This window comes from Cottoperca gobio, chromosome 19 (assembly GCF_900634415.1).
Source record: "Cottoperca gobio chromosome 19, fCotGob3.1, whole genome shotgun sequence".
Classification (NCBI taxonomy): Eukaryota; Metazoa; Chordata; class Actinopteri; order Perciformes; family Bovichtidae; genus Cottoperca; species Cottoperca gobio.
In genome coordinates this window covers 5890014-5911285 of record NC_041373.1, presented here as the reverse complement: position 1 = coordinate 5911285, position 21272 = coordinate 5890014, and the positions used below count along the sequence as shown (strand labels likewise).

The following is a 21272-nucleotide window of genomic DNA, read 5'->3' as shown; positions in this document are numbered from 1 at the left end:
TGAAGGGACATAATGAGGTTCAGGCTACAGTTTCGTTTCCTCAAAGCAATTTGCTTACAGCCTGAAAGCAAAAGTCCTTGACTGTTTAATTAATGTGAGACGGTAAGAATTGTCCTAATTTTCTAATGTTATCAAGCCAATGAGCTGTGCAGCTTGTAATGACTGTTTAATGGAGATATATTGAGGGTACAGTAAATGTTCCCCGTAAACAAATCTTTATAAGATTAAAAGAGAAGCAAATCATGGAAAACTCAATTTCCATTCAACAATAATTACACTTAATGTGATCGTGGAGACTCTTGTCCACAGTCAGGGATAAGGATGACAGAGAGGAGGTGTAGTGTCACACACACAGCTTTATTGGCACACAGGTAAGCTTTCTATCACAGGCACAGGCACAGCTCTCCTGTCCGTCGCTCTGCTGTCCACTGCTCTCCAGGCTGCGCTGCGTCGTGGCTGAAGGCGGTCTGGAACCCAGCCTACTGCAAGAGAACAGAACCAGGCCATCACCATGCATTTATTATGTGATTGATTACCTGATTCTGTTCAGCTGTCTGGCCTCCAGCTGGGACACTCTTGTCTCTCCCCAGCAGCCGGCGCCCTAACCACACCCCACTGCCACAGTGATGTTTGTTGAACATTATGGATAATGTTTTGGGATATGGTGCAGAGAAAGATTTGTTTAACTTGCCATAAAATTAAATCTTGGTGTTTCCAGCAGTTGAAAGTAATAAAGTAATTTGACCCTTTTGATTCCAGAACTCCTGCTGACTCAGCGAAATGTACTCGTAACGTATCAAAAGTAAATGTGTACATTATGCAGAATTGCCCCTTTTAGATAGTTGTAATAGCAACAGTATACTATTACATTATGTGATTGGATGATTATTATTAATGCATTAACGTGTTGGCAGTATAATCTTGAATCTGGACAAGGTGGAACTAATACAACAGTGTGGCATATTTCGTAGTTGTCCCTTTTGAAAGAGTGGAGTAGGAGTATAAAGTGGCAATGGCAATGCTCAAAGTACCTCAAAATTGTGCTTAAGTAGAAGGATTCAAAGTTAATTTCCACTACAAAAACAATTTCTTAAAAACATAATCAACATTTAGTTTAAGTTTACTATCGAGGGATATTGTAAAGTGTAGCGGGTAGTTTTTCTAATTCTTTTAGAATGTGTTCAGCCATAAAATTCAGAGGAATTATGCCCTCAGTTATCTTTGTCAGGATATTAGTACAACAGCGTATTAGGGCTCAGAATTTCCTGGACTGAAGTCTCAAATTTCCCAGAAAGAAACTCAAAAACTCTCTGAGATTAAAGAGAATGAGAAAAAACTCACCGATTTATGATAAAAAAAGATTATTAGGTCATACATTTGCGAGAAAAATTGTCAAGGAACCATATCACTCAATTTGCAGGGTTAGATCACGACACCACAATATTCTATTCTTGTGAATTTACCACTTTAATCTGAGAAATTTCCTTGGAAAATTACCATCCTCCCGTTTTTTCTTGCCTTTTTAATTTCAATATTTCAATTTCCTGACTGCTGCTGGGGGTGCAGAGGAGGTTTAAACTCGTGTCGTAATTATTTGTGTCTCAGGGTTTGTTCAGAATCGCTCCTTCGGCCTCCAAACTGAAGAAACTGAAGGCGTCTTTGGACTGCGGTGTGTTGGATGTTCAGGAGTACTCTGCAGACCCTCACGCCATCGCAGGTGAGCTCTCCACCTCCTCTACATTTCTGTCACACCCTTACGATCATGTGTTACTGAGCCTTCTGCACCGCTGCCTTCACTTTTACACAAACATCATAATTAAATAGTTTCCTGCATCAAATAAATCCATAATATTTGTTTATGTGTGTTTCTCCTGCGCACACGACTGATACTGCAGCTGTCATTCGTAAACCTCAGCAGTAGATTTCCTGCTAAAGGTTCATTTGAAAGTGTTATGTAATGGCCTCACATGAGAGTTTAAAGATTACTTTAAGACTTCAATATGATTCAGTTTGCTTCTCTCGATGCTACAAGAGAGTCAGCAGCGGGAAAAGCTAAATGTTTTAGTTTATTGTATTCCTGTTTTTTATTGGACATATTCAATAAACAATCACACAAAATGTCTGGTGATAAAATCCAAGTATATAACTGGGATTAGTGTCAGACACGTGCTTCATCTTCTGCACCAATATTTGTTATTTTTGCTTGTCTGATTAGCTTTTAAATCCAAACCATGATTGACTACAAAAGAAAGAAAAGCTTTTATGAAGATGTTATTGATCTTTCTTCTTGTGATGATGGCGCTTGTCCTCACTGGAGCTGACTGCTGCATAACTTCAAAATAATAAGCTAAAAATATTTTCACTAGATCCTGAATAGTTGAGAACAAATGCATTTTTAAATACGTCAAACTAATTTAATTGTTTTCAACCGTATAAGAGTGTAAAGTTATCTCCCAGCATGCAGAGGGGGATACGTCACTAAAGATCCCCTCAGGTGCCTTCAAGCGCCTCCAGTGTAATCATCGCTCTAATGTCATTACAACGAGAAGATTATTCATTTAAAAACGATCAGAGGACGTTTATCAACTGCATCACCACCTTGGTGGTTAACTGCTTTGTTTTTACATGGGACACACAAAAAGACGCATAAAAGGAAAGACTTTCTGAACACTACGGCTGTTTTTAAATGAAGTTGTATGCATTTTAAATATCTTTTTTCTTATCTACATTTTTGCTTATTTACCTGTATTCTTTTTAATTCAATTTTGTGTTTTTTATTTTAAATGTAAAGCATTTTTAGTATGTATGAAAAGTGCCATACAATTTTCTTTAATTATTATTAATAATAATAACAATTGTTGTTAAGGATTTGGGGTTTGGGAATCTTTTTTTATATATATATATATATATATATATATATATATATATATATATATAGATATATATATATATAGATATATAGATATATATAACATGCCATTTGAGTCAATAAGCATGTTAACCTTTATTTATTTATTTATTTATTTTTTATTTTTTTGAATTTTCTGTGAATTTCTTTTTGGTTTCGTAAGTTTTTGGGAAGTCATTTTTGAATGACACTCTCTATGCAGGAACCACTCGTACAAACAGATTAGTTCTTACTTCCCACAAACTAACGACCTCCTCATGAGCAGGTTAAACATCAGGCTAAAACCTAAAACAAGTTTGTGTTGTTAAAAGAGTGTGGTGAATCCGACACGGGCCAACATCCCAGGAAAAGGTTGTAGGATAAAAATGGTCTCGCATGAGACTCGTTATCTGCTACCTGTTGTCCCAGTATCCCAATTAGGACACACCCCTGAATGAAAACATTAAAGTTAAAGAGCCAAGAGCATAGACAATTAAAAGGTCAAATAAAATAAGACAGGTTAAAAATACAAGAAAAAAAGTTACAGTGAAGTGTTAGATAAATTAGATTTATTCAAAGCAGCGACAAACAGAAAAGTGTCATTTTTAAGAATGAAAACCGCAAAATCTGGAGATCCAATGTTTTCACTTGTCGGGAACAATATTATGTTCCTTTATTAAATATCAAATCAGTCAAGTCAGTCAGTCAGCTGTGTTCACTGGAGCATGTGGAGCGAGAGAGGCCGTATCCGTCTGTAATGATCCCATTTTAAACTGGGTTAGCTCCAGCAAATCTCATTTGTGAGTCTGTCCCACTGGGGGAGCAGAGGTTCATCTGCCATCAGCATCAATGAAAAGCAGCAGACTTTTCTTTGTAAATATCAAACTCTCTCGCGTCTACTGCTCTGTTTCAACACAATTTACGCATTTAATGTGTTTATTTAGCAACAGCCTCAGATCCAGACAGTCAGACAGTGCGACAGCAGTCTCTCAGTGAGGGATGCCCTGACTTTATATTTCTCATCCATCCTACGCACTCCCGGGGGAAATGAACGCAGCAGACCAAAGAGAAGAAGGAGACGAGTCAGGGACAAACCCAGTCAGCCGTCGCCTTCCTCCTCAGTACTGGAAAATGACACTGCCACCCACGAGTTCTGATCGAATAGTGCTGGGAAATATTTTATTTTAAAGGGCTTGTAGTACTAGCGTAGGTGGGTTTGAATGCAGTTTCATTTGTGTACATAACAAGCACATAAACTATCAATTTTACATTTATTATCACGCAAAGAGTAATTTAACCAAAATCTATTCTGTTCTCAATGTATTTGTGGGTCTGCCATAATCCATCGTCTTAGCTTTTGGTAAGACTAGTGGAAGTAGGTAAACGGGGATGGCGGTCATGCCATGCCTACTGGGCAGGGGCTGCTGTGGAGATAAAGCGGGTCCAATCAGAAGATAGTGGTTTGATCCTCCAGTCTTCATCTCAAAGTGTCCTTGGGCAAAATACTGAACCATAGCAAAGCCATCAGTGTGTCAGTGTGTGTGGATGAGCATTAGATTAGAGGATAAGAAGTGTGGCACCCTATGGCAGCCCTGCCATCAGTGTATGAATGTGTGAGTGAATGTTGAAATGTAATGTAAAAGCACTTAAAGTGGTCAGAAGACTGGAAAGGAGCTTTATAAATGCAAGTCCATTTACTGTACAGCCACTTTAGTTGAGTCTGAGCGGACACAATGTGGATATAAGGCTGCTCTTAGCTTTAGGTGGCTGTAGGGTTTAAAGTTTCTTCAGGTCAGAGTGTGGTGTCACCTGTCAGAAGGCCCAGGTGATTTCTGCCAGCGCAGCCTGAAACCCACTGCAGGGCCCAATGGTCAAACATGTTGGCACAAGCGTTCATTAATTATTAGAAATAACCGTGGGAAATATTTTTATATTATATTGATATTGTTGGACAGAGAGGGGGGATATGATGAAGTAGTTAATTAACATAAGATAACACAATCATTTTTGTATGTGATTTTCTTTCTAAACCAATGCATGCAGTGTGTTTAATTCAGCCAATAAAACCACAGCATTACAGAAACGCCTACTTATATTTTTGTGCAAACGACATTCACGGTGCCCTTGCCATTTCCATAAGGGAAAAATAATGTGTGTATCTGCCCTGAGATTCAGTTATGCACCCCCGCCGCCCATTATTGACGGGCCTGAGACACTAAAAGCTCATGCAGTCACATCCGCATTATATATGGATCGTTTTCTTTCCAGGTGCTTTGAAGTCCTACCTGCGGGAGCTTCCTGAGCCGTTAATGACATACGAGCTCTACAACGACTGGATCCAGGCCTCCAAGTCTGTAGCTTTTAATTTCATCATGTTGTTGTGGCTTTTCTTTTGAACTTTATCTTTAATTTCATACAAATTCAACACTTGTTTTATTTTCTGTCATCCTGCAGCATTCAAGATCAAGACAAGAGACTGCAGGCTCTCCTCAACGCCTGTGAGAAGCTCCCCCCAGCCAACAACAACAACTTTAAGTGAGTCACTGTTTCCATGTTTCAAGTCCTTGTGGTCCTCTCCTGGGCTCTGTTGGGAGTCAGACTTCAGATAGACCTCTAGATTCATCTGTTACACAAAGCTCTCTAGTTCTTGACTATGTTTAGCAGGACACATTTGCCATGAATTCTGGGTGAATAAGACTTTTTACTTTTTACGCTCTCTTTACCTCCTCATTGCTCCACAACGTTGTTAACAAACTAAGGATGGAGCATGTCGTATGCTGCAAAGATTGTAAACTTGTGATATTGGCATTGGGGGACAGTAACGTAGTACATGTACTCAAGTACTCGAGTATTTCCATTTTATGCTACTTTATAATTCTACTTCTCTACTTTTTGGGGCTAATATTGTACTTTCCACTCCACTACATTTATTTTAAAGCTTTTTTTACTTTATCTAAAATTATAAAACTAAATATAATCAACTAATACATTATGATGTATCATTATGGGTTAAGCCACCCAGCAGTACAGAGAATAGTTCAAATGACACCCATCTTAACACATTAATGCATCAATAATTATAGTCTAATAATATAATATATATTATTCTGTATAATGAGTACTTTTACTTTTGGTACTTTAAGTATATTTTGATGCACTTTTACTGAACTTGTATTTCTACACTATGGTATTGCTACTGTTCCATAGGTTAAAGATCGCAGAACGTTCTCCACCGCTAGATATCGGGCTGAATAAATCTAATTAGGGTTGTCATTTGGTGCCACTGGTCAGCGGATGTCACTAATTGTTACCATGGAAACGCTAAGCTTCCATGAAACTCTGTGTGCTTCTCGTCGACACCTGTCAGAGAGACAACCTGGACCTCAGTGTGAAACGTTGCTGAGAAAGATCTTGTGGCTGACGTGTTGCTGGATTTGCTGCTGGATTAAGATGAGTCGTGGATATTTGCTGAAGGGCTTATCTCATGATCAAAAGGCACGACGCGGCAGAAGAGAGAAAGCAGAGACGGCAGAGAAATTGAAAGAGCAGAGATACTGCAGCGCCTGTCAGTGTCATCATCAAATCGCACAAATAGGTGGTATTTTTAGACAGTCGTCCTCTGAGAAGACCTGTCAGACCCGTCCAGATGATTGCTGCTGGCTGGAATGAGCTGCCTGATGTTCATTCAACTGTAGTCCAGCTCTGGATAAGTCATTCAGCTTGGCTGCTCTCGGAGAACCACAGAAACACACTGACTCATTTCTGTATCTTAGAAAACCTACAAAGAGACTCGAAATATAGTTTGCTATAATAATAATAATAATAATAATAATAAGCTCAGTATGCTTGTTGAAGGCATGAGTTGAAGAAGCACAGTTTGCTCTCTAGGTATTGGATTTTATCTTATTTAAACCTCAAGAAAGTAGGGTGCGAAACTTGACCTGCTCAGTATTGTTCTGTTACCTCCAACATTTCTCACTTTACAAATTCTCATGTCACATATTTACTATACTGAAAACATGACAAAAAATAACATCTGTGGGAATGTGGCTTTACATTTGGCTCAGTATTTACATTACGTTACATTACAGGTCATTTAGCAGACGCTCTTATCCAGAGCGACTTACAGTGAACTAACTACAGGGACAGTGTCCCTGGAGCTACTCAGGGTTAAGTGCCTTGCTTCAGGGCTAGGCTATCACCACCCAGTATCAACACCTACCGTACTCAAACCCAGACAGCTATAAAGTATCTCACTAACTAAGAGGCAGCTAAATTAATGCATTTCCAGGGATTTTAAGTTTCACTGTCCAGGGAAAACTTTGTAACTGCAATTCGGATGATTTTGTATCTTATCAGATGAACTTGACCATGTCTAAAGTTAAATAAACCATTTAAATTGATTTTGCACAAAAATCCATTCACACAAAGCTGAAATCAGGGCTGTTTTTCTTAGCTTGTGAAAAGTAGAAGTTTTGAATATGCAATATGGTACTTTTTTTATATGATATAATCAAGTCAATTTTATTGACAGTGTACACTGTAGACAAAAACTCACCAATTAGCATCGCAGTTTTTATGTTAGATTTTCACACTGTGACTGTAAATTCAAAGCACTGAACCCTTGAGAGGTTGTATGCACTCATTATAAGGTGGACCAAAGCTAATTGAATGTAGTAAAGTAATGTTTTCATTGCCTGACCTTCTTCCTGTATCTGTATCACAGGTATTTGATCAAATTCCTCTCTAAACTGACTGACGACCAGGATCTGAACAAGATGACGCCTGGAAACATTGCCATTGTCCTCGGACCAAACCTGCTGTGGATGCACAACGAAGGGTGAGACAGCAAAGATGCATACTTACAGTTTACTGACTTTTTTAGAACATTATTAACAATATAAAATGAATTAAAGTAGGAGCTTACACTACAAGTCTGGTTCATTTTTAAGGAACTCATTTTCAAAATCTTTTTATTGTAGATTCTTCTGTAATGAATGTCAAGTTGTTTTAATTTCTACGGCTCTTTAAATCTAGCAATGCACCATTTATTCAGCTCAAACTGCTTAAAATTAGAAGTACAGTATAGACTCTTGTTAATATTACAATCAGCCCTTTGTAACAGCTCCTAAAAAATAGTAAAATTATTCATATCACTATTGTACAACAGTTTGCCTCCTAAATAAACACAATATACATCATTAGATTGAACTTCTTACCATCCAGCTTCCACTCTTCTCTCTGTGTTTCCCCATAAGTAGCTTTTAGGGTTTTCATAATCTTATGCCACTCTTTCTAACACTATTCTGTATCTGCATGTTCCAGCTCTTGACTGAAGCTATATCCTTTTGAGACCCGGCAATTCATATTTGTCCTCTGTGGGGGACATGACACTGAGGCCTTTATTTCAAACACTATGCATGCAGTATATTTGAGTCCTGTTGTTCTATGAAACACACATCCTGGGCGTTCTAGTGATGTAACACACATGAGGGTGCGACCAACAGAAAACATCTTCTGTCTTTTCAAAATAGTGGGAATTGTAGCAAACACCTTTTTATGGCAGTTAGGGAGTTAAACGTTTGCAATATGGAAGTCAGAGCAGAATGATTGCCTCCACACGGTTCTCACCATGGCGCGGGCTGAGCCATATTTCAGCGACAACGCCTTGGGTGTGTAAAGCGTTATCAGCGTAGTATGAGTGCAGTGCAGGGCGGCGGCCATTAGCTAGCCCCACACAGGACTCACATGTACGCGCTGCCGGACTGGCTACATTGTTTATTCAGCCGATGATTACGACACACACGGAGAGATGCCGTTTGGAGCCCAAAGTGCTAAAAACAAAATGGCCAATACAAGCCTCCAACACATCTCCAGGAGACATTTTTTTTTATTATGAAGTCCACTCATGATGATGATGACTCAGCAGTTTGGAAAGAGTGATGGACACCTCCCTTATCATATCTCTGTGTAAATCTTACAAACTCTTTATCCCTCTCTAACTTTTAATTAGTATTTTAATAGCCAACATTTCTGAAATGGTTTTAATTGTCTCTTTTTTTAATGCTTCTGTAATATCATGAAAATGTGTTAATCACCGCCTGAGTGTAAATCCTTACGATCCTCTACGTCCCACCATAAAAAGTCTGTCTCTTCTCTGTCTGCTGCAGTAACGTCACAGAGATGATGACCACAGTTTCACTGCAGATCGTCGGCATCATCGAGCCCATCATCCAGCACGCCGACTGGTTCTTCCCTGGAGGTGAGGAGGGGGCCCTGTTTTCAGCTGATCCAAGAGGGTTTTAAATAGTTTATTTAGATTAACCAGTAAGAGAATTTCTTCAACACATAAAGGAACACTTCCTCCTTCAGTTTATCAGAAAAATCCAAGCTCAGTTTTTTGTTTTCACTGGACAGGAAAGGTATGAATAAAATAAAAAACTAAGTATAGTACATGCACCACTGCTTAGGGACTAAGTTTAGTTTCTACTGTGGGGGGAATGATTTGTCTTCTTCACTCAATAAAGCACTGAATTGTTTCTGTATTTCGTCCTTTTCTTTCTTAGAAATCGAGTTCAACGTCACAGGGAACTATGGAAGCCCGGTCCACACCAACCACAACGCCAACTACAGCTTGATGCCGTCCCCGGACATGGATCAGATGGAGCGGAAGCAGAACGACCAGAGTCGACGGCCGCTGAGCGTCGCCACAGACAACATGATGCTGGAGTTCTACAAGAAGGACGGGTATGACCTCTTTAGCTTTACTGGGAATGCATTTTCAATACATCTAGCTGCAGATTAATGGACAATAAACAAGGCGCAGGCTCATTCAAAGCAGATAAGCAAGCAAGTGTCCAAAAATGAGCAGGATTCTTTTGCCAGAGCAGCTTTTGTTATTGAAGAAATGTAGTAGAGTTAAATGAAAGCATTTGCATCCAAACCGTAGCGAAGTAGAAGTAAAAAGTAGAATACAATGTAAATACTCAAGTAATAATAATAGCAATGTTGATAATATTAACAATAATAATAACACTTTATTTATAGAGCAAGATATGTAGCTCAAAGTACTTACAACAAATAAATGCAATGCATTCAACCAAGTGCAAATAAACAAAATACATAAAAAGACAGTAATGGCTGAAATATATATATATATATATATATATATATATATATAAGTGAAAAAAACTCAACAAAGACCATTATGAATAATAAAAAAATTATAGAATTAGTAAAACATTACCTGTATTATAAGCCAAATTAAATAAATTGGGTTCCAGTAGTCGTTTAAAAATGTTCACAGGAAAAAGAAAAGAAAAATTACCTCAAAATTGTACTTAAGTACATTATATCCTAACTGACAGCTCAACTGACAAGCTAGCTTTAAATTAAATGTTCCTAGACAAGGCTACTTCAAGGCACATACAGTTTCTACATGACTCTCTTCAAGAGCGGGAAGAAGTCCCCACTGATTACACACTGTTTCATGTAAGAGGTGACCTCAGTGAAAAGCTCAGTTTCACTATGAGGTGGACAGAAACAATCACTCTTTATCTGCAGCCGAGTGAGAGGGCTGAGAAAGTGAGAAAACAGAAAGTGAAAGAGATGACATTTAGTCTGTGAAATGAGGAATCTGACAATCCTTGAGCTGTGGAGGAGGATTAGCTGAAACCCAGTCAGTGGCTTTCTTTCTCTTTTCTCCTTCTGTCTCACTGTCTCTTTCATTAATGCTTTAATACAGCGCTGGTCTTATCAGGCCCTGCGGCTAGTCTGAGCTCTGCAGCCCAGGGACCACGTGTAGCCCAGCTAATTAAAGTGTGTGTGTGTGTGTGTTGGATCAATAGAGCTCAGCTTTCAATAGCAACACACTCTTCAGAACCAGCGGGCTCAGCAGCACAGCGAGGCTGCCTTTGAGAGAGAGGTTTTTATGTACAAAAGATTTTAGATTTAGGACTGTACATGGTTGTAAAGTTGGATTTTACATTTCTTTGTGGTGCACACCCCTCTCAAAAATTTAATTGACATTCAGACACTAAAATTTGCTGCTCAAGGGGATCTGTGCACCTTCATGTGAAGAATAACGATGTGATCATTTCCCATCATTCTCTGTAGCGAGCAGGAACAGTTGAAGGACACACACTGCACTTACCCTCTACATTAATCTGGCCAGTGAGAATAATATATAGGTAGTCTGGACATACACGGAAAAAATTGCATAATGTGATTATCAGAGAAAGGTCAGGCTGCGTCTTTGGTGCTCTAACAAATGAAGTCATTAGAATATAAGACATAGAGACAAAAAAAGACGCAAAATGGCCAAAAAGTGAAATAGAAAAAAACATGAAGAGCACAAAACGAAACGTGTACAAAGACATACAAAACAACCACAAATATGTATCTTTTCTCTTGTTCTTGTAGGGGGGGTGGGGGCCCTTTATGTGTTTTTGCCCAGGGGCCCATTTTCTCTTAATCTGTCCTTGTGGGTGAATTATCATGTTGAAAAGACGAAAGGTCTTCCCCAAACTGTTGCTACAAAGTTGGAAGCTCATTATTGTCTATAAATTATAGACATTATTTTGTACTCTGAAGCGTTCACATTTCCTTTGATTGGAACTAAGGGGCCAAAGCCTTAAAGAACAGCCAAGGACTAAAAGTACATAATAGAAGGGTGTCCACATACTTTTTGCCATAATGTTGTAGCCGAACAAAGAATATGAAATACTCAGTGTTCTGCACGAATGTACCAGATTGCCACCAGTGCAGTGGAAAGCATTTTTCTTTATTTTATGGGGGGATTTTCTTGTATCCATTAGGGAAACTTTGACCTTATTAGCACAAAATGGAAGGATAATTTTCTCTACGGGTTTTGACGAGGCTGAAGCTCTTTAGAGAGAGCACATATCACCCCTCAGATCGCTCTCCTCATTACACTCGGCCTGACTCTTGTCCCTTGCAGCCCCCCTGCCAGGCCAGCCTCCCCATTATGCTCCTCCATCTCGGCTCATGTCTCAAAAGGTTCATCCTGCCAAAGTTCCTCTGCTGCTTTGATAACAATGCTTTTAATGAGTTAGGGGAGAGTGTGTCCTCTATGCTCCTTACTCACTGTTCTCATTGTGCTTGTCTCTGTTTTTAACAAAGCAGCATTAGGAAGATACAAAGGTACAGTATAGACCCCCCCCTCCCCAGTCATCCTCTCATCAGTCTATTCATCATCTGTTCGTCCCAGCTGCACGTTGACAGGAAGTGTCGCTCATTTGTCGTGTGTGTGTTTATAGCTCCAGTCAGGTTGCCTGTTGGACTCCTATAGTTGAATGTCTCTAACAGAGCGGGGTGACAAATGGGTGACATGGACAACGCAGGCTTTTCTTTCTGTTCTGTGTTTACATAAGTCTTTTTGGCACTGGATAAACTTGTTCAGCCTGTGAGTACAATAGTCTCTTGTTGTTTAGTTTTAGTCATAGTTAAGTTAGTTCCTGTTTTTCTGATCAAAATGAAAATAATAAATCATTTAAATATTTTGGGAAATACGCTTATTAGCTTTGTGCCGATGTTTGTACGTTAAATATGAACCTGCAGCCAGTTAGCTTAACTTAGCATAAAGACTGGAGGAGGAAACAGCGAGCAGGGGTGAAAAGGTAAACAATCAGCACCTCTAATGCTGCGTTCACATGCTGCTTGGATGGTCCCATCTCCCAAGTTGGGAAGTTGTTCTTCTGACTTCGGTGTGTTCATTAGATTTAGGTCGTTTTTATTTTGTGGAAACAACATGGACTCTAAAAAGAAGATGTGTTGTATTTTATAGTGACTTGTTGCTGCACCAGTACATTCCCTAAAACCATTAAAATATTGCTTTACCTTTGAATAAAAAACTTTTCTTACTAATCACTCTACTTGGACACCAGCTAATGGTTACAACATAATACTAATTACATCTGACCAAAACATTAATATGCAAAACGTGAATTAACATCAACCCAACATTTATTTTCTTCCATGTTTCTGCATAATGTGAAGTCGTGTCCCAAAATCTTTGCCGACTTTCCGGCCAGGAAATAATTTGGCATATAACATACTCATTTTTACTTGTCTGTTTATGTACGGATTCAACTTTTAGATATAATTTTTAATGAGTGATCTCTAGAGGTGCTTTGGATGGAGCAGTCTAGCTGTTTACAGTGTTTATGCTAAGCTAACTTGCGGCTAGCTTCCTTTTGAAAGGACGTAGAATTCAATCTTCTTACTTCTAACTCTTGACAAGAAAGCGAATGAGGGTGTTTCCCAATTGTCAAACTACGCGTAGTAATGTTTTCTAGTTTTTAATGTTTTAATGCCAAAGGGACCATAACTTCTTCATCTACTTCTTGTTAATTTCATCCAAACTGCTCTTGTGTTGCAGTTATCAAAATATTTAACATTTCAACTTCCTCATACATCGTCATCCTGCAGGAGAATGTGTCAAGGGAGTCACATATTTAAGTGAGAAATTGTGTAGATGAAGTTTTGTTCTCTGTTCCTGCATGCTCAGGATCGTAAGTACACCCATACAAGGGCGTGTGGGTGGAGTACAGTGACACTAGAGGCTGATCCAGGGTCAGGCCTTTTTTCAATAGTGGTACAGATGACGGACAGGGAAGCCTCTCCGTTTTCAGCAGCCCTGACGACCCCCCTGAACCACACACACACACACCCTCCCTTGATTTGATTGGCTTTACATCTCTGTCCCACTGCAGCATGGGTGTCAGGGTGATGGACACTACTTGGGTGTCGCGCAGGGGCTCGTCTTCTACGCGTAAATCCTCTTCCACGCCACCGAGCGTGCATCCCCCTGTCCCGCTCACTGACGCTCTCATGCCCGAGCAGCCTGCTGGGGATTTCTCTGCCTCCCCCTCCCCAACCCCTCCTCCCACTAACAGCGACCGAGCCAGGTAAGGCTGTCGTGCCCCCCCGTCCTCCTGTTTCACCACCTCACACCTCCCACCTGCTGCTGCTCTCTCCCTGCCGCGTTTGCTGCTGCGCCCTGCAACTGACACCAGAACAGTGCTGTGTGCTCCACGTTTTTTTGTCTGTTGCTCTTTTCCCCCACAAAACGCTCATCATCACCTTTGTGTGAACCCCGGTGTCTCACCTCTGATGAAGCATGTCATGTCAAACTTTGTGATTGCTCTTTAAAAGGACAGTTCACCACAAACTAAAAAAACCATACTTTTCCTTGTAGTGCTATTTATCAATCTAGATTGTTTTGGTGTGAGTTGACGAGTGTTGGAGATATCGGCCGTAGAGATGTCGGCCTTCTCTCCAATATAATGGAACTAGATGCACTCGGCATGTGGTGCTCAAAGCGACAATAAAATATGAGCAGATGCACGCTTCCTTCTGCGCGTTGATACATTTGTTGGGTGTAGTTTGGTAGAAAGAAAGTAGTTCCTACATGAAACTGCTCACAACAAGGTCTGTGGATTATCCAGGTTATTATTTCTGGAAAGACGCATTGATGTTGAGTTTTTCAAATGTATTTTTTTGGCACTTTGAGAACCACAAGCCGAGTGCATCTAGTTCCTTATATTGGATATAAGCCAGACATCTTTACAAACAATCTAGATTGATCAATAGCATTACAGGTTAGAGGAACAATATGGTTTTGGATTTTCATGTGAACTGGCTCTTTAAGTTGTTGTTTTGTTTGTTCATTTTCTCATTGTTGAATTTATGGTAGCCATGTGTGGAGAATTAATTCTCTGCTCAAGTGGTGTTACTGTATATCATGTGACGATTTTCTCTTCTCTTTAGGCTTGTTTTTTTTACTTAACAACATGTGGAACAAAGTTGAGAAAAGTTCATCCATAGTTCAGTGGTTCATTGCTGCATGTGCATGAATTATATATCTGTTTTTTTTTTGTCATTAGTCCAAGCATCATTAACAGCTTAACAGTCCATTGTCGCAAGGCCCTGCAATGGATGAGGTGACTGTTTCTGTTTTATTTCATTTCTGAACACCTATTCTTTATTGCCTCTGTGCTGTTCCACCTGGAGTCCTTACTTCTCCCTCCTGACACAATAATTATTATTCGCCTGATTTCCTCCCAAACTTAAACTTACAAATCAATACATCCCACTGCTCTTCGTTTTAACCTCTAGATACTAATGATTGCTCCACTTTAACAGCCTTTCAGCCTCTGCAGACCAGCTCAATCCCCCATGAAACATTGACGTGTTTATCATTGCAGCTCAGATGATGCATCCTCCAATTGGTCGGACACCGGTTACGCCTACCCCTCCCCTGAGGAGGAGAGGCCGCCTCCCCCTTACCCCTCTTCCTCCTCTTCCTCCTCCTCTTCCTCTTGCTCTTCTTACTCGCTCCCTCACCACCATTACTACACCCGAGCACCCCCGGGTATGCGTCCCGTCGCTCCCAATCCCGACTCCGTGCCCCCCGGCCCGTCCCCTCCCTCTCGCCGCTGTGGCTACAGCCCACCCCCGCTCCCCCACTCCCTCTGCCCGTCCCCTCAGCCGCTTGACGTCAACTCCAACCCCAAACCCAATTCCTTGCACCTGCCCAAACAGGCCTCACTGCCCGACGCTTCGCATGCGACCTTGTCCGAAACGAATGGCTCCACCCTTTACATCAAACCCCCGCTCGTTCTTACTCGTCACGATCTTTTCCTGGGCTCCCCCAAACCCCCCAACACCCCCCTATCCGCTCCCCCTCCATGGGCAGCCTGTGCCTGTAGCCGGGAGAGAGGAGCCAAGCTGACTAGGTAAATACAGAACCCTGCTGAGCTCGCTCGTACTTCCAACACACCTCACACACACATGAAGAGAGAGGATGATGTGAGGAGAAAAGGGGATGATGTGAGATAAAGATACTCCCAACAGCGCCGTATTCTTTGTTCTTATTTATTCCTTTGGTTGTGTATCAGTCAGTCATGGAAATCCATGCTCTTTAGGAACTCCATTATCAGATCCATCCATCTTTTAATATAATTGTCATGAATGCGATCCATAACTTTCCATGTTGCCAGGATATTAAGGAGGCAGTTGCCAGGCAACAAAGGAGATTCAAAGCTTTCGGTGCATACATTATAAAGGTGGGCGTTAATGAGTCAGACCAGTGAGCCCAGTCAGCGCTGAGTGGTAGACTGCAAGAGCAGAGCTTGAAAATGAACAAAAGCAACACAAAGGTTCTCATGCAGGAAGCAATATAAGAACAAATCTCCTCTTATTTTTGTTTGTATCTATGATTTATTCTTATTTTGTTTGTATCCGTGGATTTCTGGGATTCACCAATAATTTCTTATTTTTGCTTTTCTCTTAGGTAAGAGAAAATGTTACGAGTGGTTGAGAGCACTCTTGTAAAACACAGTTTTAACAGTCCACAAATTGTTTGTCCAACACAAGAAAACATTTAAGGAACATAACAAAATGCATAAATACCATATAATCAAGATTATATTAATAGTTTTAGACTCATTATAATGACTCGATTATTAAATTTGTGGGCAAAAAAAACAATACTATTAGTCCATTGATCCCAGTGAAGACTATAAAACCCTTGGAGGATGATATTGGATGCGCTCAGCTTCTGAATGACATAATGTTCTTAGATACTTTTTAAATTTTCCTGTAACGCCAGAACTGATGCTCTGGAAATGACATGTTTACTTTGTTTAGGTTTATTAAACTGTACCTCAATTTTATTACGGCTGAAGTTCTTCTTCTTCCAGACTTCTTTTGGTAGCATCTCTCTTTGGCATGTGCCAGAGTATTTGCACACGTCACAACATCTTCCCTTATAAAGTGTTTAGTGGGCGTTACCTATGCTAATAATAAACAATTATTATAATCATTCAGCACAGCTGGGTAAGAGTAGATTTGAATGGTTAAGAACATTTGGTGCATCTGGAGTTGACTTCTTTTATTTCTATAAGAGAAAATATAAGAAGAATTTTAGTGAATGTTGCTGCATGATGCCCATTGTATGTTGAAGTAAAAATGTTTTGATATTGAGCCCAGAGACGCTCATGTGCATTGCTCCACCCCGTCTTTAAACAGCTTCAGTCATCCATTCATGCCTCATCTGCTGAGAGAGTCAGTGTATAAACGGGTTATGTTTGACCATCAGGCCTTCTTCCTATTGGCATTCTGGCTGCACTATACTGTAAAAGTAAGGAAAATCCATTAAGCCATTAGGGTGTATTTAGGATTTTTTAACTGCTTCTGCTGCACCGCAGTATATACTACATATTCGCCTGCAACAGTAGGCAATTTGACATTGGACTATTTGTGCGCTCATATTTTTTATATTTGCCTTGAGATTTGTGGAAACAGGGTTGGCATGTTATTAAAGAGAAGGCAGCATGAGGCAACTTGTAATTCCTGTGTTTCTTTTCTCCTTCACTCTGTCCTCAGTACTCTAAAGAACAAGGAGCTGTCTCCAGTGATCGGACAGAAGGGACTCCACGGGACGATGACCTCTAGTGGATCTGATCACAGCCCCCTCACCCTGAGGAGAGGTACTGAGGCTGTGTGCTGCCCCTGCATTAGTCTGAAATAGGGGTGTTGTGACATACCGCTATTGACAATAAGAAAATGTTGATATTGTGTTAATTAGACATTAGACAATAAACAAAGTTAAAGATACATTTGACTGAATTATATTTATAATTATAGATTTATAATTATTATTTGTTTAAATGTTCTATAGATATCACAATTATATTGTTATCTGGAATTATTTTGGCCACGATAATCGTGTAGTAAAATTAAACTACACATTATAACAGTTATTATAATGCATTATGAAAAAGATTAGAATGCAATGCAAATTGTAATACACTACGATCCTTGCAAAATGTCAGTGAGTGACCCGCAAGTGTGAAGTATTGTGATTCTTGATTATTGTTATAAAGCATTATGAATAGTTATGAGTGCTTATAACTATAATCATACAGGGCTATAATCAGAATGTAATGCAATATAAGTATGTTTATTATGCATAGAAATGAGTGTCATAGAAATTGCTTACCACTGCTCCATCTTGAACAACAGGTGTTAAAATATCACTGCAGTTTGGTATTATTTATATAACGGAGATTTTGTTTGTTTCCATCTGCAGCAAAGAAGCTGGCCCCGATCCCACCTAAAGTCCCATACTGCCAGTCAGGAGCCATGTCCGACCAGTCGACAGGTCAGCCGTCTCCAGTGAGCCTGTCGCCCACTCCTCCCAGCACCCCCTCCCCGTACAGCTTCAGCTACCCGCAGGGTTACGCCACCATTAGCTCCCCGGGACAGATCCAGATGGCCACCACCCCGTCTCTCTCCTCTCCACCCTCGCTGGCCGGGACTCTCACCAAGGCCAGGCCGACCCCCAAGCCGCCACGGCAGAGGCCCAGCTTACCTCCTCCTCAGCCCCCCAGCACGCCCGGCACCAGCCCCCAGCCTCTGGATCATTCGACAGGCCTCCTGGATGGTTTGTCTCCGGGGGAAAGCATGTCCACAGGTAAGGTGTATAAAACAGATACAACTATAGTCCACACCTGTTGTTTTTCAGTATAGCTTTGAAGTTTAGCTATATTTCACTTTTCACACATTTTTACTCCAGCCCATTAATTACTGGTTACTTTAAACTATTATATTTTATTTTTTCAAAAATAATATGTCATCAGTCCAACCAGCTATTACACGATAAATGTAACAGGTCATGAATTTTAGGTCCTTATTACTTAGTTACCAGAAACTTTGATGACAATTTTTGTAGTTTTTGATCGATTTCCAACCAGCCATGAATACATATTTAGTTTAGTTTAGTTTGGTCATTTTCAATTTAGGCTGAAGCCTTAGCTACTTGCATCTACCCTTTTTACATTAATTATTTTTGTACAATTCTCATTAGATTTATAAACTGAAAATGAATTAAATTATTATAAGAGCTCACAGGATAGTGAAGTTATGTTAATAACTATGAGAGACGCAGGTGATGCTATATTCATGAAAGATAGAAAATATCTACATTTTGTTGCATACCAATTAAATGATAAGGCTGTTGATAAATGTTTATATTATCAATAAATCCTATGAAAAGAACAGAATCAAACTTATCCTATTAACAAGTTTGTTATATCTTCTTCCTCTGTGCCATAGTTTATCTGTGTAGCAAGTTTCAGCAAAGCAATTCAATTTATAAGACATTAAAGACATTAAGACAAGATATACAAGAAACACAAGGCAATGTAAAATGACACATTTGAGTAGGATTTTTATTATAAGGATAAAATAAAATTGGAGAATAAAAATCACAGCACTAGAAAGATATAGATAAATATTCTCAAATGTAATTTAGAAGCATAGAGCTCCATTGTCTTCCAAAAGCTATTAAAACACATCAGTGAGCCAAACTGTTGCACTGGGCGACATGTTCCTTCATTACCATGAACACACACTGAAGTTTATTCTGACTCAATCCCACACACACCGTCCTGCTGCCACAAATACTCACCAGAGCACCAAATGTTGATTAATCTGCCGCTGAAAATAGTCCTGAACAAATGCACCATTTCCTCCTGTTTGAGTAATGATTGGTAAAAACTACAGTGAACAGCTGTTTTAGGAAATTACTGAGCATTTAAAAAAATGTAACTATATATTTGTGACCTGTTTTAAAATATTGACATCTTCAGTAGTAACCAGTATCACAGACAAGGGAGGGTAAGGTCTTTTAATGAGATTGTTGACAATAAGAAAAATATAGAATCCTTTTAAGTCTGTCATTCCATATCAGAAACATACATCTGCACTAAAACATGTTTATTTTATGTTTGTTATTTCCTAATCTAATACTCTATTGTTCTATTTATTACCCTCAACGTCACTAGAGGGTTCTAAGTATGTTTTCGTCTAATTTTCCCCTCTTTTCGACTGCTCTTATTGTCTCACTTACAGCGGTATGAGCCGAGAGGTTCATTGTGATTCAATGTGTGAGAGGGACTTTTAGGGTAAGCAGGAGTTCCTGTGCTAAAGCCTCACCTCCCCACCTCTCCAACCCCTCTGCCATCTCGGCCGAACATGGAGCCGGCTCACAGTAGGGTGAGGTTGCCAGTAGATGCAGATTTTGGAGCAGGGTTTCTATCTGATTCTCCGCTCTATGGCAGCCTCACTCTAGAGCCACTCCTTATTCACCTGTACATGACTTCTCATTATGTATAAAGTGCTGCAGGGATGCCAACCAGGAAGTTAGCATCGCCCTGGTTCCCTCGACAAAAAGCCAAAGGGAGCTTTCCATGGGATTTTGGATTATTGTAGCAAATAAGATCTGTGGATGACAAATGTTTATGATACTCACACTTTATGTTCGGCAAGATAATCTTCCCAAATGAACACCACTTCTATGATTTTTGAAGTGTAAATGCAATCGGCAGAAGCAAAAAGCTATCCTTAGGCCATGGTTCAAATTGAATGTTTTTCTTCCGAGGCAAGTGGGTCAGAAATCTACTTGCCAGAAAACAATTAAAATGTATTTTATTTATTAAAGATTATCCGTTAACAACAAAGGCTAAAGTTACCTTAAAGCAGTAAAAGCTTTAAAATTCACGAGTGGGGTATTTACTGACATATTTTAGGTTGTGAAACAAAATGTGAAAATCTCTAAAGCTTGTGTTAACCACAGACCTTATTTCAGGCATGGCACCAAAAACCCATTACCTTTGAGACAAGGGAACCGAAAGTGCAAAGTTCTGACTCATTTCCGGGTTTTAGGACTCATTCCTGCAGCTCTCTATACCGACATACAGCGGCTGTGTTCAGTCCAGCTTTAACCCATTTGTTGGCCTGCATGGTGGCTGAGATTGATGCGATGCATGGCTAAACAGACCGGGGCGGACGCCAAAAACCTCAAGACTTTTCTGCCCTCAGGATTCCCACCCATAATGCCCTGCTCCAGCTGCCCCCCATTACCCCCTCACACTCCCACTCCACTCCACAATGTTGTGCCTCACTGCCCTCATCCCCGCTCTTCCTCAGTCAGCAAACTTCCTTTCTGTGCAGTTGTTCATCACACATGTTACACTGTTGCATCAAACTGAGGTCAATATATTAGTTGATTCATAAGTACAACTAACTATATTGATCTTGTGGTTTGGGGTTTTGACGATGTTTACTGAATTGACTAGTCTTTGTTTTTTATTGGTCATTGATCACGACTGTGTACATTTGTGCCAATTTCCTATAAATTCCTTGTCTGAAAGACTTGAGTTAGGATTGGAAGAAATATTTGACAAAGAATCTGAATTATGATCTGGGGGCATAGAGTTTGACTCGGTAAAGACTCAATAAAGATATTACTCGTCATGGGAATTTTAGGATCTTTTTGAAGCTTGACTCATGCCATAGA

General features: G+C 39.9%; 1 protein-coding gene across 9 annotated transcripts in view; it reads left to right on the top strand.

Annotated features, from left to right (window-relative positions):
* Positions 1 to 21272, top strand: part of LOC115024441 (rho GTPase-activating protein 44-like) — a 78569-nt gene that overhangs the window by 51209 nt on the left and 6088 nt on the right. For 2 of the 9 annotated variants that reach the window (XM_029455977.1, XM_029455982.1), the window contains exons 11-21: positions 1606 to 1717; positions 5156 to 5237; positions 5342 to 5422; positions 7614 to 7727; positions 9058 to 9149; positions 9454 to 9634; positions 12029 to 12049; positions 13621 to 13815; positions 15115 to 15645; positions 17297 to 17400; positions 18003 to 18386. In XM_029455977.1, the coding sequence (XP_029311837.1) occupies positions 1606 to 1717; positions 5156 to 5237; positions 5342 to 5422; positions 7614 to 7727; positions 9058 to 9149; positions 9454 to 9634; positions 12029 to 12049; positions 13621 to 13815; positions 15115 to 15645; positions 17297 to 17400; positions 18003 to 18386 (1897 nt within the window). Of the gene's footprint in view, positions 1 to 1605; positions 1718 to 5155; positions 5238 to 5341; positions 5423 to 7613; positions 7728 to 9057; positions 9150 to 9453; positions 9635 to 12028; positions 12050 to 13620; positions 13816 to 15114; positions 15646 to 17296; positions 17401 to 18002; positions 18387 to 19825; positions 19879 to 21272 lie in introns of all 9 variants that reach the window. The other 7 variants (XM_029455979.1, XM_029455978.1, XM_029455980.1 and 4 more) reach the window with 7 other exon arrangements.